We start from the raw sequence: 27,682 nt of genomic DNA, 5'->3' as shown, positions 1-27,682 counted from the left end.
GACGGGGAACTACTGGAGAGAGGCCAGCATAGGGCCACCAAATGGTCAGGGGACTGGAGCATCTTCCTTCTGAGGAAAGGCTGTGGAACCTGGGGCTGTTCATCTTGGAGGAGACTCAGGGGGGATCTCATTAATACAAGTATTTGAAAGGTGGATGTCAAGGGGACGGGTGACACTTTTTTCTGTTGTATCCAGTGACAGGACAAGGGGAAATAGACAAAAGCTGGAACACAAAAACTTAAGGAAAAACTTCTTTACTGTAAGGATGAGGGAGCCCTGGCCCAGGCTGCCCAGGGAGGGTGTGGAGGCTCCTTCTCTGAAGGTTTCTCAACCCGCCTGGACACGTTCCTGTGTGACCTGATCTAGATGGGACCCGCTTTGGCAGAGGATTGGACAGGATAATCTCTAAAGGTCCCTTCCAGCCCCTACCATTCTGTGACCAGCACAGGTCACAGCTGTGTGCTTTGCACCCGTGGCCCAGCATGTGTGGCTGGCCAGGACTGGGCCCGGCTGGGACACAGCTCTGGGTGCCCAGGGTGCGGTGCCTGTGTGAGCCGGGCTGCAGGCAGAGCTGTGCCAGGCTGTGCTTGCGCTGGAGCCCACTGGGGAATGGCTGGGCACCAAGTGCCAGGCTCCCCAGAGGTGTGCTGTGTCTGCTCTGCAGCCCTGGGGAGCGGCAGGGCCGGGTTCCCTGACTCTATAAGGACTGTTTGAGGAAGGAGACCAAGTGTGTGGCTGCAAGGTTCTGCTGCTGCCACCGAGTGGGATGTGGGTGAGCTGTCTCAGGTGTCTCCCAGGGTGGCCCCTCCTGGGAGAAGACAGGCTGCACTGTGATGGCTGTCAAAAAAGCAGGTGCTTGTAAAATTCCCCTCTGGTATTTCAGACAGACAGCACTCCTGACACTGCCAAATGCAGCCGCAGGCTCATGCTGCTGAGAGATGGTCAGTGTAGCCAGGAGAGGTCTCCTGAGGATGCTGTAACAGATGCAGCCCCAAAGGCCCGTTTGGCAGAGCATGCCAGTTAATTCTGCCTGTGCTGCAGTCTCTTTCTACAAGAGGAAAAGAGCCTCTCTGGAAGAAGGCTGAAGTCTGCAGTCTGGTCAGGTCAGCATTCTCCTGCCAAATGCAATTGGATGTGTGTGTGTCCCCCAGCAGACTTGAGAAGGTACAGAGATTCCCCCTGGGCCAGCTCCAGGGGGAATTCCTTCAGATTTGGAGGGTAAACTTAACATTTCCTCCATCAATAATGGTGTTTTCAAACGTGCAGTCAATGTGTACATTTAGGGTGTCCTTAATGTAGGCACTGAACATCCTGAGATGGTTTTTCCCCCTTTGTGTATGTTTGTCAGCCATATATGCTGAGATATCAAGAGCATAAACTCCCAGCTGATTCTGTATCTCGTGCTTGTGTCTGTTTATACATAGGCAGGTCTTTGGACTCTTCTTCACACCCCTGGGGACACACAGCTAGTGTTTAACTGCACCTAGCTGAAAGCAGCACGTCCATTAGAACACGGTTATATCTGGGGCCAGTATCTCCACTCTGCATGTCTCTTCTTTATGGCCTCGATACAGGTGAAGCCATCCAAGGGTGAATTGAAGCTGCCACAGGGTGAGGAGCAAGGCTGGCGCTGGCAATCGCCTCAGGATGAGGAGGCTGGTACTGGGATCGCCTCAGGATGAGGAGGCTGGTACTGGGATCGCCTCAGGATGAGGAGGCTGGTGACCTCCTCAGTGTGAGGAGGCTGGCGATCGCCTCAGGATGAGGAGGCTGGCGCTGGGATCGCCTCAGTGTGAGGAGAGGCCGGCATTGGGAACCGCCTCAGTGTGAGGAGGCTGGCGCTGGCGATCGCCTCAGTGTGAGGAGAGGCCGGCGCTGGGATCGCCTCGCCTGCTGCCGTGGCCCCGCGGCCGTGCGGCGCTGGGTGCCTCGCTGCGGCGGGATGGATGCCTGGCTGGCTGTCGCCCTCTGCCGGGGCGGCCCGTGCGGCTGTGAGGGGAGCTGGGATGGCGGCCCCGGGTACAGGATCCCGGCCGCACGCACCGGGTGGGCTTTTGGCGCCGGGGCGGCAAGGGAGCACCTGCCGAGGGACTGGGAAAGAGATTCTCAAATGTAGCTCGGCCTTCATCAAGAAGGACGCAGGAGCCGCTGCTGTTTCACCAGCAGACACCGTGCCTGCTGGTTCTGAGCCTTCCTGACAACAGAAAACCTGAGCTGTCAGCTCCCAGCTCCAGAGGGACAGGGAAGTGCTGGAGAGAGGCCGGCACAGGGCCACCAAGATGATCAGGGGACTGGAGCATCTTTCATACGAGGAAAGGCTGCGGGACCTGGGGCTGTTTAGTCTGGAGAAGAGGAGACTGAGGGGAGATCTCATTAATATTGACAAATATCTCAATGTCAGGAGGTTGGGGCAGCACTTTTTTCTGTTGTATCCACTGACAGGACAAGGGATGATGGGATGAAGCTGGAACACAAACAGTTCCATTGAAACATAAGCAAAAACTGTGTCAGTGCTGAGGTGAGGGAGCCCTGGCCCGGGCTGCCCAGGGAGGGTGTGGAGGCTCCTTCTCTGGAGGTTCCCAAACCCACCTGGACACGTTCCTGTGTGACCTGATCTAGGTCTAGGGACCTGCTTTGTCAGGGGGTTGGACTGGATGGTCTCTAAAGGTCCCTTCCAGCACCTACCATGCTGTGATTCTGTGGTGCTGTATTTTATAACCAGTTGCCTGTCTGTCTTTGTTTTCAGTGAGATCCATGCAGAAGAGCACTTCGATCCGCAGGGAAAGTTTTCATCTCACGAGTTTGGAGCAGAGGGCCCGTGGGGCAACATGGCCGAAGGTTAATTTTCTTTTTTTCTATTGTTTTACTATGATTTTCACTCGCTCGTTCGTTCTCTCTAACCCCCCCCCTTTCCCCCCCTCCCCCTTTAACCCAACTATGCATTACCCTTTTTTAGCAGCTCGCGCAAGGGGGCTTTCTCCTAACCCATTGTTACCCAGCTAAGAAACTGTTCCGTACCGCCCACACCGATTCACAACTTGAAAAGCTTTCAGGGGGCTATTGTTTGAATTGTTCCTGTTTGATTAAGCACAGTTGCCGTGGTGGGATGAGAGAAAACGGCCGTACACCTGTCCCAACTTTAATCGAAAGTTTATTCCAAGGAGAGATGGAGACACGGTGCAAAATAGTGGTTTCGGCGCCGCATGTGCAGTAACTAGTTGTGCAATCTACCCAATTTGGCTTATTCTCTCTCCTGCACCCCTTCCCCGACCGGCCTCTCCCCCCTCCCTCGGGTCCTGCGCCTTGCGAGGAGAGACTAATTGGGCTGAGAGTTTTCTGTTGAGAAATGGGATCGGTCTTAAACCAGCAATATTCAAGTAAAGTATCGCGTTCCGGGCTGTAATGTGGCTGAAAGATGGAGTTAAATGGAAAAATGCACGTATGTACAGCAACGTGGGCTGCCCAGGCACAGAGGGCGGGGGAGAGGCTCCGTGCCGCGGTGCTTCCTCCCTCTAACCTCCGGGCATTTTCATTGCCCTTTTTTATTCACGCATTTTGGGGAGAAGTTGCTTGTTTTAGGGCTTAACGAAAAAAAAATATCTTTCGTCCGTTTGCGTTTGCATTCTTGTTCTGTTCGATTTTTTTTGTTGTCGTTTCCCCCTCGTTCCTTCTGTAGTGACCCCTTCATACAGCGCCAATTCTGTTACCAGAATTTAACTCTATCCTTTGCATCTTGTCCCCCACCTTCCTTCTTTTTCCACCCCCCCTCTCCCCGCACCACTCCCAACCCCCCATCCCGCCCCCCCCCGCCTTTCCCTCTTCCTCAGCAGGGGCAAGTAAAGGTGGAGACAAGCCCGGGAAGTTGCCGGAGCAGGAGGAAGAGGAGGAATCCCAGGTTTTGCACGGAACCGGCCATTGCAAATGGTTTGATGGGAGAATGGGATACGGGTATATCTCCATGAGCAACCGAGAGGGAAGCCCCTTGGAGTCTCCAGTTGATGTCTTTGTACACCGAGTAAGACTCATTTTTTTTCCCCTGCCTTCCATCTCAGGCAGCCACGTTTGGCTGAGCTCAGTGGGGCTCCGGTTTCATGCGAAGAGAAGTAAGCTTGGGTTTTTTTTTCCTAGGTCTTTAGGTACATCTGTAATTAAAAGCGTTGCCTCGGATAGTGGTTTTGTTGGCGGTGTACGATTGGAGTAAATAAGGTCTTTAGATTGCGCTTAGTCTCTGTGGCTGGAGGTTTGAGCGAAGGACTGGTGGTGTTTCTTCACACGGTCCTGCTTGGTTAGGAATTGCTCCCGTGCTTTTTGTTTGTTTTCAAATGCCACGCTTTTGTTTTTAACAAGGTTTATCTTTTGTCACCAGACTGATTGTGAGCTGATGTGCCTTTCTTTTGGAAAAGGGGAGGGGAAAAAAAAGGTTTTCAATTAAACTGGATTAAGCTTGGAAAAGGATAAATAAATGTCGGGTTTCATCCAGATAACGTTTGAATACGACTCCAAACGTTTTTCTTGCTTTTTAAAAGCTCATCTGAGATTAGTTAGTGAAATGAAGACATAATTACAGAGTTATTCTGCAGTAATTGGGACCTGGGAGCATCCCTGTGGTGATACTCTGAAGCGTGTGTGTGGTTTGCTTGGTTGGTTTTAAAATACTCCTTCCTAGACAAAAAAAACAAACCCCAAACCTGGTAAAGGTGAAGGAACTGGGACCAATTCTGTCGTGCTGCTGGGGAGAGGAGGGCCGTGTGGCCCTCGGGTTTAGCTTTAAGCAGAGCAGCCTGGACGTGGGAGCTGGCATGAACGCCTTCACGCACGGGAGCCCCAGATGCCAGACACGGACAAAATGACAAAGCTGAGGGAGCTATTCCCAAGCTCTGTGGTGTGGTTTGTGAAGCAGGAGCCCTTCTGTTAGTCTGCAGTTGCAACGACGTCTTCTCTGGGATCAGAAGAGCGCTATCAGCTAGAGAGACCATTTTGGGTCTGGCTAGGGCCATGTTAGGAAGGCAGAAAGGCATCTTAACTTTTTACGTGGTTGGCCATTTTCTGTGACGTTGGCAGTGACGGGGCAGGGGGGTGTTCCACGATTATGCAGTGATTCCCTTTCACTGTTCCCTGCGATGGCTTGGCCATATCTGTGGTAATTCTCATCAGGCTTCTTTAAACAATACACCTTTCATTAGGTTAATTAGAAGGTGACCGAAACATGGGAGGAATGCTGCTGCTGTTGCCGTTGCTCCTTGCTGGGGTGCATTTCTGATCCTACTGTCTTACCCTGGCCCTCAGGGCCTGAATATCAGTCTTACCTGCTTGCATTTGGAATTATCCACAAAGCCTAGAATCCGACAGAGAATGTACCAAATTCTTACACTCACTGCTTTGTACTGGCACGGGAGGTGCTCTCTCCCCCTCCCCCATGCCCCTTGCTGCTGAATGAATGCAGTGCTTATCAAAGGAGGAGCACCCTTCCTCCTGGTTTCCCCTCTTTTCTTCCCTCCTTTCTACCTTTTCAGTTGGTGAAACTGCTCTTTACAGCTCTGTGAATTTACTTCAAGGATAAAATGCCCTTTTTTCCATCCGATTTTCTGTCATTCTGTGTCATTCTTTTTGCTTCCCAAATAATAGAAACTTATGAAGAATGGCAGCGTTGTTAATTAAAAAAACAAATGCATTTAGGAACAAAGATATCCTTAGAGCTGTGGAAATAAAATCCAAGTGCATCCAACTGCACAACAGTGCAATGCATTTAAATGTGAATAAGGTGTGCTGTTCCAAACATGGAAAGCAGTAATGGAGAATAATCAACAAGCATGTGGGAAGCATGAAGTTGTGAGCCCTAAAGGAGGGAACAAGAAGGAAATGTGAGACATCTTTGTTTATGCTTTAATCATCTACAGTTTATCAGTGTCTTTGGGTTTCTAAGACCTATCACAGTGTGAAATGCAGTGAAAAAGAGTGTGTGTCATCGCATGGGAACCCTGTGCCTGGGTCATTTGGAGTATTACTGAGAGATGTGTCTTTCTGAGTGAAGATATTACTTATATATGTATATATAAGTATAAGTGTGTGTGTGTGTATGCAATGCATGGCTCTTATGACAAAACACATTTGTCACCTTTTCCTTTCTGATGAAATCTAGGATATACATAAAGTAATGTGAATCTTCTATCAGTCAAAAGCAGTTTGTCTCCGTTTCACGTGCAGCAGCAGCATCTGTTTTGTTTCAGAGTACATTTCAGGTCATTTCTATTGCTGTACACAGTGCTTCCATGTTAGCTGGCTAACTGACCCGTGGTAACAGTAGTAGCCAGCGCACAACCATGCCTTTAAATGAGTGATGTTGCTCAGCAGTGCTGCTTGTACAACAGAGCCCGTTGCCTGAAAGGTGGTTGAGCCCCTCTTCCTGTTAGTTTCATTAATCTGAGAAATTTAGTCACCAGAAAAGGCCTTTTCAAGGCAAAGGTGTTATCTTATGAATGTGTTGGAACAACATATTGCTGTTCAAAAATGCCTTGAACACGCTTCATCGTGGGTTTGTGTGTGCATAGTGTTGCATGAGTTCAGGCCTTCTGCAATCTGTGTAGCTACCAGTATCGTTTTGTACAGTCCAGGCAGAAGAAAGAAGCTTCTCTCTTACACAGTCCAGCTCCTGTCAATGCAAGCTTGAACCCTGCAACAACATCTTTCCTTCCTTTACCTTTTCATGGTGAGGTTGTGCTCAGTTGATGAGATCTGGCTGTGGGTAAAATACTTACTGGATGTGGAGTCAAAATTCCTGTAATAGTTGAGGAAATTAACTGTTGAGTCTCATTACACCTAGAGTTCTGAGCTTGCAATAGATAATTTTACTCTCTTGTCAGAGTTCCCCCCTTGGTTGTGAGCAGATTACAGTCACAGATGGGTTTTTTCCTCCAGTCAGTCCTTTGCTAATTGTGCATATTGATGTACTTCTGATGGATGATGCTTTTGTTGGGACTTCTCTTCCCCTTCACCCAATGAAAGTTCCCTTCATGAAACAGCCACGCTATGGAGTTTTCAGCTCTGCCTTTCAAGTCCTTCCTTCAGCATTGATCATTTTGATTGATCTGCTCTGAACCACGCTCAGGTTGCTGTTACCCTTCTGGTGATAAGGTGCCTGGAGCTAGATGCATTATTTAAGGTCGGAGCACGTCAGCCACGTGTGTGTGTGTGTGTGCAGTGTAAATATGGTGCCCTTACAAACATCTACACTCTTGCTCTTTTTCAGCTTTGTCCTGATACACCTTCTAAGCTTGGGTGAAGTGTTTGAGTCAGTGTCGTATCAAAATGACAAGTCCTAAAGCCCGATTTTGCTTTCCAAAGACAAGCCATGCCCAGTGCAGCAACGTGCCTTGTCCACTGGGTTTCTTGTAGATGGGAAACAAAAAGAGGAAGAGTAGCAGTTGGTCCTTTGTAACACTGTTAAATCCAAGGAATGTTCACCTGGGTGAGTTTGTCTCAGTATGGTCATTTGGGCTTTCAGTAAGTCGGCATGGAGTGAATAATAGAGTTTGCTTGTCTGTTAGGAGCTGAATTCTGCACATAGCTGCGTGTGAACAGCTCTCCCGAAGTTGTAGGAGGAGATCTGTTTGTCAAAGGGTAAAGCAGACTGGAGAGGTGAGGCGAGTGGAACCCTGTGTGGTGCACATGAGCTTTCCCCAGGTCAGAGAAAAGGATGAGGCTTGTGGATCTGTTTCTGTGCTGAAAAATGGTACTCGCAGCTTTTTTTGGATGCTGGCAGTGAGGCTGAATGCTGTGGCTTCTTTTTACTTGCATGTACTGGAAACGTGTCTGTTCTCTTTTGCTTGGTGTAAGTCTCAGATGTTAAAGGTGGTAACGGAGGGAAGGGTGCTGGAGGTAAACAGATGCAATGAAATAACGCAGTTGTGAGTATCAAGGGTTGTGATTTGCCAGTCTCTTCCTGAGCAGTGTGGTCTCTCAGGATGAGATGGGTTGTTCCATTTAGAAGATGTTTGTTAGGACCTGGCTCTCAAGTCCAGAGCTGTTGCCATGTTAAGGGACTGCGACAGGATTTCTGAACTGGGACCTTAAACCTGATCCTCCTTTGGGATCGTCTTTCATGAGGTGGTGAGAGGAAGGAAGGGAGGAGCAGCACGCAGGGGTTGGTGTGTTTTGTTTTCTCCTTGAAAGGAACATGGTTGGTTTGAAATTTTTCACTTTCATCTGAAAATTCTTAATGTTGCTGCAAGTTACTGCCAATATAAGGTTTGTAGAGATGGAAGAGAGCCTTTTTTCTTTCGTGGAGTCCTCCTGCACTGTGCTGTCCTATAGATGTTGTAATTTTTGCTCCTGTTGTTGTACCTGTAACAAAAGAAGGAGGGAAAATTACTGAGACTATTCAGGTATGATTGTGAACAGAGGAATGAATGGAAAACTAGACATGTAAGCAGCATCTGAAAAGAAACCTTTTCCCTTAATTTGACTGACCATCAAGTGTCTGTTCTTCAAATTCCTGGTATTTTAGCCACAGTTTAACTACTTTATCCTAAGATCAAGTTGGGCATGACATGACACGCTGAATGCTGACTGGCATATATTATTACACATGTGACCTCGTGCTTTTGCAAGGATGCATCCATTCATCTAGCACATCTTTGCCATTTCTGCATTGTTATGAGCCTGTAAAAAGCTTCTTAATTGCCTGGGGAAACTGGAAGTTCTGGGCAAGCAAGTGGGGTCAATATCACATTGCTTCTCATTGTTAAATAGTACATACCAGTGCTTGTTTGAAGTGCAGAAGTCTCCATGTAGAGCGTATTATTGCAGGCTTGTCGTCTTTGACTTCTACTGGGGACCAGGAAAGCTGAGTCCTAATCAAAACAGAAGTAGCTAGTGGCATTTGGAGAGGGAAGCTGAGGAAGGAAGCAAACGGGGAGTAAATGTGTGTCTGCAGTGAGCACGTGTATCAGGGATCTTGTAGAACCTGGGTGAGTGTTGGAAATCCAGAGCTGAGCTTTGGCACTCGCTGGCTGTGCTGGAGCATACAGAGAAAATTGGCTTGAGGTGATGAGGACAGTGGGTTTGTGGTGTGGGGCAGAACAGCCTGGTTTGGGATTGCTCCTTCCTTATTTGTTTATTTTTGCTACTAATTAGGCCCAGTCCTACATTTCAAATCCTAGGCAGATGGTGAAACACTTCACTGAGGGCTTGATGGTTTAAGGTGATTGTCTGAAGAAGCTTGAAATTCAGTACTAGAGTTAACAGAGCCGCCACCATCTGTGGAAACACCCTCCAGATTTCATCTGTCTACATCAAAACCCTACGTTGCAGTGCATTTTGATGAATAGATGCATGTGGTATTGAAGTGCATGGAAAGTTCTGTTAAACCTGAATGCTGTTCAGTCAGATTTTGTTGAAGAGGTTGAAATGTTGACAAGCAAAAATCAGACAGAGGCCTGCAGTGGGGTTATTTTGTCTCGAGAGGTTTTCCTCTTTGGCAGAGTAGTAGGTATATACACTTTCCAGGGCATGCTATCCTCTCTTTCTCCAAGGCTGAGGAAGTTGTGCACAGGGGCTGGGATGCTGGAAGGAAGAGGATATTTTGTCTGAGGCACAAACATAAGATATCAAAGCAGATATATGAACCAAAGCTAAAAGGAAGTGAATTGGGGAAAAAATGTTATTGTTGCTCGTCCTGGTTTGCAACTACATTACTGAGGTAGTTAGTAAGTCTATCTGGAGCCATCCAGAGTTTTGATTTAGAGTCTTTACAAAGTATACTCTGGTGTAAATGTTGTTTAATCCATCTTCCTTATGTAACCTGGTAATTCCTGTCACTTTTCTCCACTAATTATCAACAGAAGCAAAATCAGGCCCATCAGTTTCTGCAAAAGTGTATAAAAGTGACCTTAAAGGTGTGATTTAAGAAAGTTCCTGTGAACCTATTAGTGTTTATAAATCCATCAAGGGTGGGTGTGAGGAGGCTGGAGCCAGGCTGTGCTCAGGGATGGCCAGTGATAGGACAAGGGGAAACAGGGACAAGCTGAAACAGAAGAGTTTCCAAAGAAACACAAGGAAGAATTTCTTCCCTGTTGAGGTGAGGGAGCCCTGGCAGGGGCTGCCCAGATGGGCTGTGGAGGCTCCTTCTCTGGAGACATTCCAACCCAGCTGGATGAGTTCCTGTGTGCCCTGCTCTAGGTGGTGCTGCTCTGGCAGGGGGGTTGCACTGGATGAGCTTTCCAGGTCCCTTCCAGCCCTTGAGATTCTGTGGTTCTGTGAACCTAGAAACAGAAGTTAAAGACCATTTATGATGTTTCTTAAACAAACACAGAGGAATACAGACATACCATATATACACTTTTCATTCCCTGTATTTAAGGGTGCTTTTCCCTCCCCTTTTGTTAAATCAGCTGCAAGTTATCGTAACTGGTAGAAAGGTTTTATGTGATACTTAGGGTTTTTTTAAGGGACAGTAACTCAGGACAGGTCTATGCTAGCTTTTGCTTGCTAGATACCACCAGTGAGAACTGCAAATCCTTGAATTGCTTTTACATCAGCAGAGTATCAGTGAACACCTCTGCATGCAAGGTGCAGAAGTGTCTCCTGAGACAGTTCTCGAGAGCGCATTTAGTTGGAGAAATGGATGTGCAGGCTATTCCTCAGCTTATTTGGGGAGTTGTAAAAGGGGAGGTGAGCTCCTTGGGAGATGGCTAGAGGGAATGGCAGACCCTCCCTCCAGAGATGGCTCAGCTGCTCACAGAGCAGCTGTGGAAGCTGCCACAGTCCGCTGCACTAGGGAGAACGGGCACTGACTAAGATGCAAAGCTGTAAGATGCAGCAGGTCAGCAGCTGCTCTGCAAGCAGCTGAGCTGGCTCTGCCGTAGCAGCGTGGTGAACAGGTGGAGGCTGGAACTCCTGCAGTCACCCTTCTCGGTGGGAGTCCTACAGCCATCTTACTCTCACATTTGGCAGCGCTGCTGCTGCCTCAGTAAGCTTCAGGGGCTTTTATAGCACTCTCCTTGTTGGGCTAGCCTAAGTGCTTGTGAAGCTGCGTGGCAGACCCAGCTGGGGAAATTTGGTATCTGATTTTTGCCACTGTTCACATCAGAGAAGCTCCATGATCCCCACAAGTCAGAGTGGTCAGTGTCTGTGCCATAGAAGGGTGGCCAGGGATGCAAACAGCTGCCAGGGTGAGGTGGAGGTATAGGAGGAAAGTGAGCTGGAAGCTACTGTCACAGAAACATGAATGAAACTGCAGTCCCTTCTGTTGCAAAACAGCAGAATGTTGGTGTTGCCTTCAGCTGGGGATGGAGAGACAATGGAAATGTTAATAAATCAGTTAATAAACTGATTGCTAATAAGCTAAATATGAGCCAGCAATGTGCCCTCGTGGGCAAGAAGCCAATGGCAGCCTGGGAGGCATCAAGAAGAGTGTGGGCAGCAGGTCAAGGGAGGTTCTGCTCCCCCTCTGCTCTGCCCTGCTGAGGCCTCATCTGGAGTCCTGTGTCCAGTTCTGGGCTCCTCAGCTCCAGAGGGACAGGGAAGTGCTGGAGAGAGGCCAGCACAGGGCCACCAAGATGATCAGGGGACTGGAGCATCTTCCTTATGAGGAAAGGCTGCAGGACCTGGGGCTGTTTAGTCTGGAGAAGAGGAGACTGAGGGGAGATCTTATTAACATTTATAAATACCTGAAGGCTGGGTGTCAGGAGGTTGGGACATCCCTCTTTTCTATAGTAGCCAGCAACAGTACAAGGGGTGATGGGATGAAGCTGGAACACAAAAAGTTCCACTTAAACATAAGAACAAACTGTGTCAGTGTTTCCGTGAGGGAGCTCTGGCCCAGGCTGCCCAGGGAGGGTGTGGAGGCTCCTTCCTTGGAGGGCGTCAAGACCCACCTGGACACGTTTCTGTGTGACCTGATCTAGGTGACCCCGCTTCTGCAGGGGGGTTGGACTGGATGATCTCTAAAGGTCCCTTCCAGCCCTACCATTATATGATCTATGATCCGCTGAGGAGCTTATCAGGCATGAGCTGTATATAGATTTGGTATATATGTATATATATTGTCCTTAAATTGTGCTGGAATATCCATTTGGTGGTTTATGCTGCTTTGACTCTCTTCTAAACTAACAGCTGAATTGAAAATGCAAACATGTTACTGATGCAGACTAATCTTGCATCTCCACCTATTCCTAGTTTTAACTGTCTGAGGTCTTTAATCTGTGGAGAATGATGTATCTCTCAGCTCTGTGTCTGTTCTCTCTTTCCTGTGCATTGAAATGTCCCAACTCTGCCACCAACTATCCGCTCCCTTTCTTCAAGTTTCTCCTTCTCACTGTTAGCCTCGGGGGCTCAACTCTCTGGAAGCACAGAGGGTGATTAATCAGTCTAATCAGTGTTACCTTTAAAAACCCACACAACCTGACTGTAGTTTTGTGTAGTCTTGACTTCCTACTTCGTGTTAACACTTGTTTTGTAAGAATGATTCTTACCTCAAAAGTGTCTCACCTGTCTACATAAGAGACAGTTATGCACCTGGTTACTCTGAAGAACGTTCCCGTGTCCATAACAAAATCCCACGTGGTGTATGAGCTGCAGCAGCTTCACAGTGACTAGTGATGGCCACAAGAATGCAAGGAAAGGGTAAGGTTAAAGTGAATATTCACACGATGGGGCATAGCTGGGAGATGCAGCAGCAGTGTGAGCCTATAAAGAAAAAAGCTGTTTATGAATCTGTCCTTAAGATGCATTGAATCAAAGGGGTATGTCTTTTGGGAAAGAGAGATTATATAGGGTTGGCCTCAGAATCATTCACATGTGTTCAGCTGAACAAATGTGGTTAAAGTCTCCTGAGTTTTGTGTGGGTTTCTTGGTTTTGGTTTTTTTCCCATCTCAACCCATGATCACGTTTTGCTCATGAGCAGAATGTTTACCAAGCCTACATGGTCCTCTAGACAAATGTGTCCTGGTTTAGGGCCACCTAGGAACAAAGGACCACCATCAGCCATAAGTACAGAGGGCCTTTGGAATCTCCAAGGACAGGGAGAGCTCACTTGCCACTTACGGCCTCAAGTGAAAACAGACAGGACTGCTCAGCTTGGGGAAGAAAACAAACATTAATTTAATCCGGTGTCCAGTTCTGGGCTCCTCAGCTCAAGAGGGACAGGGAACTGTTGGAGAGAGGCCAGCACAGGGCCACCAAGATGATCAGGGGACTGGAGCATCTTCCTGATGAGGAAAGGCTGCGGGACCTGGGGCTGTTTAGTCTGGAGAAGAGGAGACTGAGGGGGGATCTTATTAACATTTATAAGTATATAAATGGTGGGTGTCAGCAGGTTGGGGCAGCCTTTTTTTCTGTTGTATCCAATGACAGGACAAGGAGTGATGGAAAGAAGCTGAAACACAAAAGGTTCCTTTGAAACATGAGGAAAAACTCTTTCAGTGTTTCAGTGAGGGAGCCCTGGCCCAGGCTGCCCAGGGAGGGTGTGGAGGCTCCTTCCTTGGAGGGCTTCAAGACCCACCTGGACATGTTCCTGTGTGACCTGATCTAGGTGGGACCTGCCTTGGCAGGGATGTTACCTGTGTTGTCTACTTACCTGTGTCTTGAAAGAGGCAGTTGTTCACCTGTCCTAACTGTCCTGTGCGAGGTTTCCCCTGGGGGGTGTGTGTGTGTACTCAGAATATGCTTCAGCTCACGGCATCCACTCTCCAGCTGTGATTGTGTGGCAGTGCCTGCTGGTTATGTTGCTGCTCAGCCTTCATGCAGTACTCTGTGCAGCCTCATAGCCACAAATCATAGTGTCCTCTGACACTGAAAAGGTGGTGCAGAAGCATTGCCATCCTCCCTGTGCTGTGTAAGGCAGTGGCCAGCTTCTGGAATTAGTGCATTATTTGGTGGATGCAGCCATTAGTAGTGTACTTTGTGAACTTGTCTAATATCAAACAAGCAGGTTGATGAGGTTAAATTTGGCAACATACTGAACAGAAATGCAAGAGCTCTACCACAGAACGTTTTCTTAGACTGTGCCTTTCTAATCAGAGAGGCATTGACTGCATTATCCAACATTGCTGGAACTCAGCCTTACTGAGGTATCAATACCTTGTTGTCCTTTGGTTGATGAAATCCTTACCTGCTCATGCATTTATGCCTTTCATCCTACATGTGTTTTGTAAGAGACAACGAGACTTTCCGTCGTTATCTGTAGCAGTTTTGAGTCCTCACCTGAAGGTGGAGATCATTTTTTTTGACTGAGTGAGCAAAATCTGACTCATCTAAAGGAGTAAGCGTGTCCTCCAGCTATCCAAGCCTGGTGGGAAGAGAGCACAGCATCTGCTCTGTGTTCACACCACTGGTATGTGTATCCTCTCTACTTCTACGTTGTAATGTTTTCAGGGATCTGACTAAGGTGGAACACAGAGAGCCCTGCAGGTGGGACTCCCACTCGTGTTGATGTCAGCCTGCTTGCTGCTCCTGTATTTTTGGGAAGTGGTGTGGTATTTTGGTGTTGCAGAAGACAGTAGTAACAAATCTGCCCTGAAGGGTTCACTGTGTTCCTACTCAAGGTTTTCAAGTTACTTCATGTGCCAATTTCATCTACCATCTTCCAAAACCACATTTACCAAAAGCTGAGCCATTCCCACGCATGGTTTCTCAGTTTTCCCTGGTAGCTTTACTTCCTTGCATCTCCAGCTTCGTTATCTCCACCCCTATATGTTCCATAGCTATAACTGAAAGTCAGAGACTACACAAATGAGTGGTTGACCCACACCCAAGGGAATCTACTGGTAATCACTAGAGCTCATTTGGCCAGAGCCTGAGCAATTGTTCAGGAGCCTTCATTCTCCTGTGCCCCTTTCCCTGATTTTGCTCCCTTCCTCTCCCAATGGGATACTCCTGTGGAAGCTGCTGGTGCAAGAACTGCTGGGCAAATACATCCAGTGTAGGCACTGCCTGTGTTTCCAAAAACCTTTGTGGTTAAATACTGCAACGTGCCTGTTCCCCCTGTAGCATATGTAAGAGGTGTCTAGAGAACTTAAGCTACTGGCAAGTAGTTTTGTCTCCCAGTAAGAGCTTTCTAGCTAACCTTTTATTATACTTGGTAATGGGCACCTTGTGTGGCCCCATGTTTAATTTGGCTTCTCTTTGTCTATTTGATCAAGCTAGGTTATGGAGTTGGCTTTAAATTACATTTGCCTTCACACATGTATATAAACAATGATAAGGGAAAACTGAGTTTGTACAGCCAAGGAGGGACAAACCTAGAAAAGAACTGAAGTTGCACATGCAGCTGCAAGCCTAACCCTTTTTTATTCCTCTCACTTTCATTTGTGCTTACTTGGCTTTATGCTCACCTGCTACCCCCCAACATACTGTGTTGTGTTCTCAGCTACTAATGGCTGCGTCTTACATGGTAGCCTGGGAATAAACGTTGGTGTGAATGTCACTGAAAGGAGTCTGTGAGTAGCATACACAGAATTTACTGTTCCCCAAAACTCAGCTGTATTTCTTGCACCATAGTTATTATGTGATGTACCTCTGATTTTAGCCTCTGGAACTTTCTCTTTGAACAGTCCAATAAAAATGGAGCCTGGAGTTTGTTTACTTCTGACATAAAAAGCAAACAGCTGAGGGAGCAGGCAACTTTTATTGGACCTGTAAAGGAGTAATATAGATGGCAGAGATTTCAGGCTGTATTTTGTCATGGGTTTCAGGGGTTCTGGGGGTACTGAGCTGTTGGTGCAGGGAGGGTTGGTGGTTTTCACTGATTGATTGATGTTGGGCAGTCTTTGAGACCACACTGTTGCATTTGTGCAGGAAAGAGACTGAGTGAAGACATGGTCTTGCAATACCTCGGTATGGAAAGGGTATTTAGAAGAGGAGATACTCAATTTTTGTGCTGCCTTTGTCAGTCTGGATCTGTACCCTGACAGGCAGTGGAAGCCTGTGTGTGCTACCAGTGTCCTGTGAAACAATGTGCTGAATGAAGGATGGTGGAGAGTCTACAGCTCAAATAGTTGTCTTGAAAGGATGCTACTAAGTGATGCAGCTTTTAAACCATGGAGCGTTTCGAAGCATTCCTCCTGTGGAATGTTTGCCTTGTAACTGCATCAGAACTAGTCACCTGCCTGCATTTCGTAATGAGATGTCTGGCATGTCTGAGGTGAAACCAAGCCACAAAAGCAAACACATTCAGAATTAACAGGCTGATACTTCTGCGTCTGCTCTACCCCAGGAGCGTTGGTGGGAGCTGTGTCAGCAGATGGTAAGGGGAAGGACTTGTCCCGAAGGAACCCCTCTGTGTCCTTCTGTGCAGCTGGCCTTGACCTTCTTTCATGAGGTTTTGGAAAACATTCTTTGGCAGAGCGTGCTAAAATTGGGGCATAAAAGTGACAGATTCAGTATCCGGGTCTTAAATAATACTTAAGTAGTCTTTTGTTGTGTGAGCTGAGCAAAAGCCAACATTGCTGTCCTTGGGTTAATGCAGCTGGATATGTGTCATTCCAGTTTCATAATTGCTTCCTCAATAAACAGAATCGGAACTATAGTAATAAGATGCTATTTTAAAAGTACACTTTTTCAAGCATTTCTGAGTACTTCCCCAATACCTGAGCCAATGGGTTTAATTCTTTGTGAAAATCCCTTGTCCTCCTCTGTAAAAATCCTTTTAATCAGCCTCTTGTTTACTTTAGAAGGCTTTTGCCCTGTTTTCTCATTTGTACTGCTGTAAATTCAGAGGTGTTTCACTGAAACATGGGATGTGTCCTTCCTAACAGAATACACCTTATGCTTTGATAATAGAAGTGGCTGCAGACCAGCATTTCTGCCAGCTTTTGGGATGCAGCTGTTTAGAGAACTGTTAAATACGGTTACAAATCAGATGTTCTCCCAACTAATAATTTAAAGTTGCTGCTAAGTTCAAGTCACTTTTTGAATCAACACCATCTCCATCTACTGCTGTGTGTTTCTAAAGAATAATTTCTTGTGAGGTCACCCACTGGTTCCCTGTTATGCCTGAACCATGTGAGACACGTTAGTAGTGCCTCTGCTCTCTGGTGCTGTGACTGCCATATATGTAGGTGATCTGCCACTCCCGTCCCTCCAAAAACAGTGATAAAGGTTTGAAATAGAAAATCTTAGACTCATAGAGTTGTTTTAGTTGGAAAATACTTTTGAGATCGTGGAGTCCAAGCCTTGCCTTCACCCTGCCACAGCCACCACTAACCCCTGGCCCTCAGCCCCACGGCTTTGGGATCCCTCCAGGGCTGGGCACTGCCCCAGCTCCCTGGGCAGCCTGGCACAGGGGCTGACAGCCCTCTCAGGGAAACAGTTCTGCCTCAGCTCCAACCTCAACATTCCATGGGGCAACTTGAAGCCATGTCATGTCATTGATTACTTGTTCAGGTAGTTGCAGAGAATGATCATGTCTCCCCTCAGCCTCCTCTTCTCCAGGCTGAACATCCCCAGCTCCCTCAGCCCCTCCCCATCAGACTCGTGCTGGAGACCCATAACCAGCTTTGTTGCCCATCTCTGGATCCTCTCCAGCATCTCAATGTCCTTCTTGCAGTGAGGAGCCCAGAACTGGACACAATATTCGAGGTGAGACCTCACCAGCACCGAGTACAGGGCAACAATCACCTCCTTGGTCCTGCTGGTCACACTTGGGCACGCTGCTGGCTGTCAACCAAAATAACGTTGTGTTCATTCTTCCTCTAAGACAAAACTGTTCTTTTATTCATAGGTCTAAATATCTAAGCCACCTTTCTAATTCTGGTAGAATTGTATGTAATTAAGGTGCAGATGACGACGTAAGTCGGCAGAACTGATGGGATATTAGGTTAGCTAGTTTAATAATCAGATTTAAATAATCAGAACCTTAGTAAATGTACCATCTGCTGTGCAAGAGTAGCTAAGAGGATTAACCATGATAAAAACCCATGGAAAGACTAGAAAACTTGAATTGTTAGTCAGGGATTGTTAGTACAGGATAAGTCTTGCTGTTTAACGTTTTTATGGTAAGGTATAGCAGACACCTTTATGGTGTTTTGGTCTTACAATGTGGGCAATGTTGTGAAAATAGCTACAACTCAAAAAAACCCCTCATCCTAAATGAAACTGTCAGCCTCTTTAACTCTTCTTTATGAGCAATGACACTGGAATCCCATCGGTTTTGTCAGATACCCTTGTCTTGCTGTTTGTGTGCACGGCGACTTTGGTTTTGGTAAACAAATATTTTAACCACATTTCCGTGTTTCACTTGTGTATTGGCATTTTAAATCAATTGAATTACAAAATAAACACTAAATGTAAGCTCTGACTTCCCAACAATCTGTCGGCGTTGGCGTGCTGCCTGTTGATAAACCATACCTTGGTGTGTCCTTTGTGCCTAGTCTCTTTTTAACTGTGTGTAGTCTCTTAGGATGGTAGGAGGTGGTGAGAGAGGTGGATGGGAAACCTTTATACAGCTAAAACATCTCCTGGCCTAGGGAATTGTCATTCCTGTGCTTGGGGGATGTGTAGAGGGGCACAGAGACCGAGCTTATCGGCGTTGTAGAGTACATGTGGGAAACGGAGGTGCTGCAGTTGCTACTGAAAATGTGGTTAGCGACGCCAGAGAGGTGTAGTAAATCTGGAGGAAGCTGTGGTTTAGTTGTAGTAACTCTGCCATTGAGTCTGTGCGTTACACCAGAGGACATTTCAGTACTTGAAAAACGCAGGAAACTGTGTGGGTTGTACATTGTGCTTTTGCACTTCCACCTGTGTGCATGGGACAATCTACACTGGATCAGTTCCATGCTAGATCCCGTGTGCTCACTGTGCTTTTTAGAACGAGTCAGTCGTAGCCTTGTGTTCTGTCTTCACCATTAAACTCACAGAGAGACTCCAGCAGGAGACAGCTCAGCCATCTCTGAAACCATGCAGGTTTCAGCATGTTTGTCTCTCTTGTGGGAGTAACCAGAGACCTTGACTTGGTGGCACTGATGGATTTTATGGTGGGCCACCCTTCCTATCTTCCACCCCCAAAACTGCCTTACAGCAGCTGAGTATTTGGAACAGAACAGGAGGTGGTTTCAGTTGCATGAAGCGATGGGCTTGCCCAAGAGAGGAGTGGCTCAGTGGGAAGGGAAGGGAAGGGAAGGGAAGGGAAGGGAAGGGAAGGGAAGGGAAGGGAAGGGAAGGGAAGGGAAGGGAAGGGAAGGGAAGGGAAGGGAAGGGAAGGGAAGGGAAGGGAAGGGAAGGGAAGGGAAGGGCCTTTGTCCTGGGGAGATCTGCAGGGCTCCAAATGCAGTGTGGGCAGCTGATGGCCAGGGAACACTTGTGAGGAGGGAGCTTGGTGTTTGGCAAGAGAAGATGCTTTTAAATGCATCAGCTTCAGAGAGCATCATCATCTGGCTGGGATTCACAGTGGGGTTTCAGGTCACCGAGGCAATGTAAGTGGTAAATTGGCCCAGGACAGCTTTACCTGCCATGACTACAGACTTGTGTGACTTCTTTTGGGGTGTGTTGGTGGGTTTTTTGACTCTGCATAGGACTGATTCAGGGAGCAGCAGTGTAGCAGAAAACATGACACTACCAAGTGAGGTAAACAGTTTTCTTCCCGAGTCAATGTGAGAGTGAGGTAGAGCAGGAGGAACCATGCCTTTGAATTCACTGGACCGAATCCTGAAACTCTTTCTTGTGCCTACCATGACATGAGGAAATACTTAAAATAAGAAATGGGAGAAGAGGCCAGCTTGATTTTCATGCCTGGCATTAAAGCACAGGAGAAGGAAAACTGAGTAGAGAAAATTCCATATATGCAGAGAATGGAATAATAATGTTATGAGAGAGGAGTACTAGTAGGAATAGTAACGTTATAGGTAGTCTCTGCAGCAGGCTGGATCTATATTTAAGCACAAATTATATGATTAATAACATGATATTTTGGTGGCTTCTACAGAGGGATTGGTCTAGATGATCTCTAAAGATCCCTCCCAACCCCTACCATTCTATGATTCTACGACAGCACAAGTCCTTGCAGCATCTCTTGTGTGGTGTAACTGGTACCATTTTGTAGTGCTTGCCCCTGTGTGTGCAGCGTACAACACATTCTGGTGCAGGAAAAGGCACTAGATATAGATCCAGTTCAAGGGATTTTGCTCTGTGTCCTCTTGCTCTCTGCTCTTGATGTATTCAAAGGTTGATGACTCTTGACAGAGCTGTACAAGGGTGTTTTGGAGACAGTTTATTAGGATTGTTGGTGTGCTTGGGCTTCAGGATATGCTTTCCTTCATGTCTGGATTTAATTGTAGGTAATTCTGGAGGAAAAAACTGTTTTCTTACCTTGGGAAATGCAGCATTCTTGTGGCATCTGGCCATTGTACCCAGCAATCAATCAGTCACTAGAGAAAGAAGGGGCAGAAATGAGAGATGCAGAAAATAAGTGATCTAAGCAAAATGCCACTGAATAGCTTCTTTCCTCCTCTAAAGGACTGGATGGCTGTGACAGCAGTTGTTCACAGCCCTGACTGGAAATAGCAAGACTGTTGTGAGGAGGCACTTATGGGCAGCCTGTTGTCTGCTCCCCACACGTTAGTGATAGCAGTGTACTCTCATCAGGAGCTGTAATAAGCCTGAACTCCAAACTTCCATTCTTTCCTAGCGCTTGGTGGGAGTTGTGAGCGCTCTTACAAGGTGCCTTTCTTTGGGGCCACCTTGTCCACTCAGTTTCTATTTGTTGTGGTTTGATTTCTGTTTTCTCTTAGCAAACGCTTTCCAAGAACTTGGGATGGTGGGGTTTTTTTTCCCCACTTAGGTTGTGTTACTGGTGATACTCTCACAAAACAGCGTTGAACCAAGGTGTTGCTCACACCAGAGGTGCCTGAGGCTTTACCTTACGGGCTTCAAATAGCGAGAAGTAATGGGATACTGGAAGTGGCCCTGTCAAGTGAAAAAGGGAAAAAGCTCAAGCCTGAAATCACTGTATTGACTGCTGGTAAAAATAACAGCAAAGCCTCTGACAGCTGAAAGAGAGCGAAAGGAGGAAAAGCACGTTGCCTTCAGGTTTTTCCCTTTGTTCATTGGCGCCGTGCCCACACACCCCATTCAGGGCTCTAGAAATGGTTCACTGACTTGAAACTCTGGCTGCTTTTAATTGTCTGGGGTTTATTTGTTTAAGTAATGTGAGGAAAATACCGAGCTAGGTCTCTCAACATTGAATTGTCAACTCTACAGACATTTTTTGTCGCGGCGCTGCAGACAAGTTAAGGAGGATTCGGGTTTTACATTTGTTTTGCTGGATTCCAAATGCTGCTTTTCCACTGTGGCTTTGAATTGTTGTTGCAACCTCAGAGAATCTATTGAGCTGGCTAACAGCATTTACACAAGAAGTCAGCACCAAATCCGTCTGTAACGCTGGAAAGCTGTTGGTGTGTATTCAAGGAGGGTGCTGTGCGAGTCATTTGGAATGGGGTATTTGCAGCATTTTGTGGTGTTAGAAGTGCTGGGGGAAAAAACATACAAAAAAAGTACCCTGGCATAACAGAATTTGTGAAAGCAAAACTGTTCCATTCCTTTGGCTTTTAAAAATACTAAAAATCACCCGTGTAAAGATAATGTTTTGTTTGTAAACAAAGCTCCTGTTGTCAGAGGTAAAATGGGAAGAAGAAAAACATTTTTGAGCACTAATAATGCCCTGTACAACTCCCTGCACCAGCACAGGCTGGGGGTGACCTGCTGGAGAGCAGCTCTGCAGAGAGAGACCTGGGAGCCCGGATTGATAATAAACTGACCATGAGCCAGCAACGTGCCCTCGTGGGGGAGAAGCCAATGGCATCCTGGGAGGCATCAAGAAGAGTGTGGGCAGCAGGTCGAGGGAGGTTCTTATCCCCCTCTGCTCTGCCCTGCTGAGGCCTCATCTGGAGTCCTGTGTCCAGTTCTGGGCTCCTCAGCTCCAGAGGGACAGGGAAGTGCTGGAGAGAGGCCAGCACAGGGCCACCAAGATGATCAGGGGACTGGAGCATCTTTCATATGAGGAGAGGCTGCAGGACCTGGGGCTGTTTAGTCTGGAGAAGAGGAGACTGAGGGGGGATCTCATTAACATTTATAAATATCTAAAGGGTGGGTGTCAGGAGGTTGGGACATCCCTTTTTTCTATAGTATCTAGCAACAGGACAAGGGGTGATGGGATGAAGCTGGAACACAAAAAGTTCCACTTAAACATAAGAACAAACTGTGTCAGTGTTTCCGTGAGGGAGCCCTGGCCCAGGCTGCCCAGGGAGGGTGTGGAGGCTCCTTCCTTGGAGGACTTCAAGACCCACCTGGACACGTTCTTGTGTGACCTGATCTAGGTGACCCTGCTTCTGCAGGGGGGTTGGACTGGATGATGTCTAAAGGTCCCTTCCAACCTCTACCATTCTGTGATTCTATGGTTGAGATTGCATTTTAAACACTTTCCTTTGAAGCAAAGTAGAAGACATCATGTTTTGTGCCTGTCAAGTGTCAGCCTTTTGTTTTATAAGAGTGAAACTCAGAGAGACTGCAAAGTCTTGCTGAGGCTTAACTGTGTCTTTATTAAGGTGTAATTACGCAAAAAGACAAAAGCACATATGCCATGACTGGTGTTACTGAGAAAGAAAGGTTTGTCTGCTTGAGGTTCCCCTTGTGATTAGCACCCATCTGACTTGTCACCATTGTGGAACATTTAATGTACCTTTGAGTTTGGGACAAAGTACTTGTTCAGTAATTTCGTTTTAACAAGGTTTTCTCTGCTGAAGGACTGAAGAGGTATGGGTGGACCTAGAGATGGACCCACAGGACAGGCAGGATCTGCATTTTCAGTGGAGGAGTGGGGATGTGTTCTTTGGGCGTATTCCCAGCTGGGATGACAAAGATCCTCTTATTGCCACACAGACATTGCAAAGTGGAGGGCTTGCTTGAAGTAATCCTGCTTGCCTGGGTACTTGGTCTCATTGCTCTGTGTAGAATTACCATCCTTCAGTTGTATTAGGGACAAATTTTGCACATTTCCTTTTTCATACGTGATATTTTCACGTAGAAAACCAGCCAGGCTCATGATTGATGGAATAGACACCACACACTTCTGCTTTCATGGTTGTGTCCTCCCACGGACTCTCCCTTGCCTTTTAAATACCACTCAAAGAGAAGTCAGCTGTTTGTCTCATGCTTCACACTGTTGTGTTTGTTAGAAGAGCCACGTCCTAACCAGTGGACAAAACAGCCCTGGTCCTAACCAACAGAGCTGTGTTCTTGCTTGCTTTTTGGCTCAGTCAGAGCAGCATTGGTGGTGGTTGATGTGTTATGAATAGTGGCTGCTGGAGCAGTGAGAAGTCACCTGGTCTGGTACTCGGGGCTTTTGGAAGCAAAGGTGAACATGGTTTCATTAGAATGAATATTCCTGGTGGTTTTATCATTTTGAAGTCAGTCTTTGTGCTGTGGGAAGTGGACTTGGCAGTGTTGTCCATCTTCAGAAAGCCACGGGGGAGTTAAATGGCAGAGGTCCCCGGAGGTAACTCTGCTGTGGAAGTGGGGTCTGGAATCCTGCTTTCCCATTCCAGTTGAGAAACCTGACTCACAGAAAGTCTGGGTTGGAAGGGGCTTTTTGAGATTGCCTGCTCCAGCCTTTTACTGAAAGCAAGGAAGGGCCTTTAGGTTATTCAGTGCCCTGCCAAGCTGAATCTGAGCTATTTCCAGCAAAGGGAGCCACGCTCCTTCTCTGGGTTTAATTCCTCTCATAGTGAGCAACGTCTCCTCGTGTCTGGATAGAGTTTCCCCTGAATCAGCTCAAGCCTGTTGCCTCCTGGCCTGTTCTCTGTGCATCCTTGCGAAGAGACCAGCTCCCTCTTTGTGTGTGAGCTGTGAATGCTGTAGCTGTCAGTTCTTGTGCTCCACTGAAACAACGTGAAACACTCACAACATGATTGCAGGGTGCGCATGTCAGGGATTGCCCTCTGGTTTGGATACAATCCCCGGTCGCATTTGTTGGGTGGTAGATGTTACTTAGAGCCAGGAGTGGGATGGCACATCCAGATAAGATTCCCTTGTTGAATGCTGGAAAATGGAGTGAGAGTTGGCCAGGACACATTTTTCTCTTTGCCACGGAGAGTTGTCGAGCAAAGAGAGAAAACATTTCACAGCTGTCCTGCACAAACTGCAAGTGTCTGGCAGTTGACACCCAAACCTAGCTCGTTTAACTCGGCGAGCCTTTTATGTGAGAGCTTGATTCGTCAGGTTTATGCTGGGATGCAGACTTGCTGCTGTATGTAATTTGTGAGGAACTGAGGCATCAGAATCAGTGGTGAGCTGCTGTGAACTTCAGCTTGCCCGAGGCTTTGCTGCTACGGTGTAATATCAGAAGAGTTACCAGTGTGTTTCACTTTCTCTGATGATAACAGTTTCCTTTTCTGTGGTTGAAAATGCAAATTCATAACTAAATCATGCTGACTTGGTAATTTTTGGAGGGTTCTGAACTAGCAGCTCACTAGGGATCTTTGACTTGCCCGTTCTGGTGGGCTTTGTTCTGAGTGCCTTCCTTCTGCTGCTCGTACTCACTGCATCCCTTATTCATTGGTAGAGCAGCACAGCCGTGTCCCAAATACAAGGAATACAAGCTGTGATCATTCTGATCATAAAGGAATGAGCTCTGACATGAACGTTTGCTCTCTTACCATACTGTTAGAAGCTCAGATCCTGGTGGCTGTCAGATGTGGGGGTTTCAGAACCTGGCATATTCTCTGCTCCTGACATCTACAGCCTTCACCACAGGACAGGAAAGTGGTGTTTCATTTTTGCTGAGACCGAAAATGGGTTCCTGCTACTTGTTTAGTGTTGAAGAGTGTTTTCAAGGCTGTAATTTGTAGTCTCACCCGCTCTAGTTCACACAGAGGAAGCTGTTACTCAGCCTGTGTGTGTTCTAGGAGCGCAGGCAGGGATAATTTGTCCTGTTGTTTATGAATGTAAATACTGTTTTAAGGCAATGGTAACCGAGAGTGTTTTTCCTATTCACAGAGCAAGCTTTACATGAAAAGACCTAGAAGCCTAAAAGAAGGAGAACCAGTGGAATTTACTTTTAAGAAATCTTCCAACGGCCTTGAATCAATACGGGTAACAGGCCCTGGAGGGAGCCCCTGCTTAGGATGTGAAAGACGACCCAAAGGGAAGAGAGTACAAAAAGGAAAACCATTGGGAGATAGGTAATTATGTTACTTTGCTATTCCTCCTTCCCCCCACCACCCCTTTTCCCTTTTTTTTTCTTTGCAAGTGTTTATTGAAAGTCTGTTTTGATCATGTATCCATTTGTGAAGACAAACCCTCCTGTGTACGGGCTCTTACGTGGAACTCGGGCGTTTGGTTAAACCCCTGAAGCTGTTGTCTACGGGACTACATAAATCATCCCCTCCACTGGTTTTACTACAGAAGCTTTTATTGAATTAGAGGCAGCCTGCAAAGGAATGTAAAACTGATTTGCAAATATTGCTGTTAGAAGAGTGGTCAGGCTGAAAACAGGTGAAGTAACGTCCTGCTTAGGTGGGAGCTGTGCGTGCTAGAGGCTCGTGTGTGCAGGGGGCTTTTAAACTGTGCATCCGTGGTTTTAGACAGAGGAAAGGGTAAGTGGTGCACTCAGGGTTGAGATGTGTGTAATTGATTAATTATGTTTTGATGCCTGATGGGCTGAGGAATGGTAATAATCTTTTACACCTTTCAGGTTAGTCCTGAGAGCTGGGCTTTGTGTACCAATGCAGCAGTCCGGCTTGCACCGCCTGCTCTCTGCCTCTCATGGCTTGAAGAAGTTCTGTGATCCTCTGAAATAGTTTTTTCTTATGTTTAAATGGAACTTTTTGTGTTCCAGCCTCATCCCATCACCCCTTGTCCTATTGCTAGCTACTGTAGAAAAAAGGGATGTCCCAACCTCCTGACACCCACCCTTTAGATATTTATAAATGTTAATGAGATCCCCCCTCAGTCTCCTCTTCTCCAGACTGAACAGCCTCAGGTCCCGCAGCCTTTCCTCATATGAAAGATGTTCTGTACCCTTGATCATCTTGGTGGCCCTGTGCTGGCCTCTCTCCAGCACTTCCCTGTCCCTCTGGAGCTGAGGAGCCCAGAACTGGACACAGGACTCCAGATGAGGCCTCAGTAGATATGGCAGAGTAGAGGAGGAGCAGAACCTCCCTTGACCTGCTGCCCACACTCTTCTTGATGCATCCCAGGCTGCCATTGGCTTCTTGCCCACGAGGGCACATTGCTGGTTCATGCTTAAGAGCCTCCTACAGCTCCAGCTGAGCCGATGTGGGTAAGGAGATGTGAATAAGGGGAGTGGAATGAGCTGGAAAGGAGAGCCCTGAACTGTTACCAGAATGAGAGAAGCTCATAGAAACCGTTCTTAACAGATGGATGGGACCAAGGCAGATGGGGAAAGTCCTGCCACCCAAGAGCTGGGAAGCAAGGCTGGGCTGGTGGTAACACGTAACTGCAACACAGCGGACACGTCCACTCCTGCACTTGGCCAGCCCCAGGGACCTACTTCAGACAGGTCCTGAACAGCACCAGGGCAAAACAGGGGACAGACCAAGGGAGAGTGCCCAGCTGAGCAGAGGAACAAAGCACAAGTTTGGGCACTCACAGCCTTTGGCACAGAACGGGGTCAGTATGTCACTGTCAAAGGGCCGAACTTTCCAGCTGCTCTCCAAGACAGGTTGTGTTCCCAGCTCTGCTGTTTTCTAAAGAGGAAGCTGGCACAGAAGTACTGCAGAAGTTGCATGGCTTCTACAGTGATTTCCTCAAAGGAACTTACTCAGGGCTGGGATTTCAGAAGGTAAAGCATGAATACCTCCTCCTCCTCCTCCCTCCTGACTCATTTCACCTGGTTTGAGATGCTAAGAATTCTTCTACTTCTGGATTTCATTCCTGCTTTTCCCATTTTCCAAGCACAGGGCATTTTTGTGGCTGTTTGCTTTTTCCTTGCTTCACAGTGATTCGGGTGGATGTTTCATTCCTCCTTCCAGGGGCTTATGGACTGCAGAGACCGCTGTAGCTGTGTTCCCTTCCATGCAAACTGCCATGTGAAATGAGGTCCCTCTGGCCTACTAACCCCTTTCCAGCAGCACTGTGCATTTAAGGAGAGACTGTAAGAAATAGGGAGGTATAGCTCAGGCATTTCTTCAGTATCAACACTTGAGCCACAAAAGACAATTCAGGGATGTGTTAAGTATCTGAGCTGCAGGATGCAGCTTCCTCTCGGATCCTCAACCGACACTGGAGATGATTTGTGCAGAACTGATGCTGTGAGTAATCTGCACACTTAGACAATAGGCTAGAAAGGGGGAGAAATACAAGTCTGAGATGTGCTTTCTTGCATGATGTTATTGGCCACAATAAGCCACAAACCTAGTGGGAACTGCTTGTAATAGGAGCAGCAAAATGTTGCTAGATTTAAGGACAAAGGGGGAAAAAAGGCAAAAGCCAAGAAGCCTGAGAGCTTTGTGCTGCTCCAGTACTCGTGATATCTTTGCTGGAATGCAGTCAGTTAGGGACACATATTTGCTCTGTTTTTCAGGCTGACAACTTCTTGGGAAGTTTATCAATAGCTCAGTTTTTTCCAAGAGTGGGACAAAACCAGAGGGCTCAAAAGAGGGGTTAAAAATAGGTAGCTCTTAAAAATAGCTGCTGCTAGATGCTGTGGATTGGAGGCTTGAAAGCTGGCTTGAA

At 47.1% G+C, this 27,682-nt stretch overlaps 1 protein-coding gene across 1 annotated transcript in view; it reads left to right on the top strand.

The window, feature by feature from the left end:
- Positions 1–3,441: 3,441 nt before the first annotated feature.
- The window catches only part of LOC133629498 (protein lin-28 homolog B-like), a 36,216-nt gene continuing 11,975 nt past the window's right edge, over positions 3,442–27,682 (top strand). The window contains 4 exon segments of the mRNA XM_062020155.1: positions 3,442–3,468; positions 3,470–3,491; positions 3,711–4,015; positions 24,983–25,167. Of these exon segments, the coding sequence (XP_061876139.1) occupies positions 3,442–3,468; positions 3,470–3,491; positions 3,711–4,015; positions 24,983–25,167 (539 nt within the window).

This window comes from Colius striatus, unplaced genomic scaffold (assembly GCF_028858725.1).
Source record: "Colius striatus isolate bColStr4 unplaced genomic scaffold, bColStr4.1.hap1 scaffold_48, whole genome shotgun sequence".
Taxonomy (NCBI): domain Eukaryota; kingdom Metazoa; phylum Chordata; class Aves; order Coliiformes; family Coliidae; genus Colius; species Colius striatus.
Note: the sequence above shows the minus strand (reverse complement) of the source record. Positions and strands in the feature narration are given on the sequence as shown.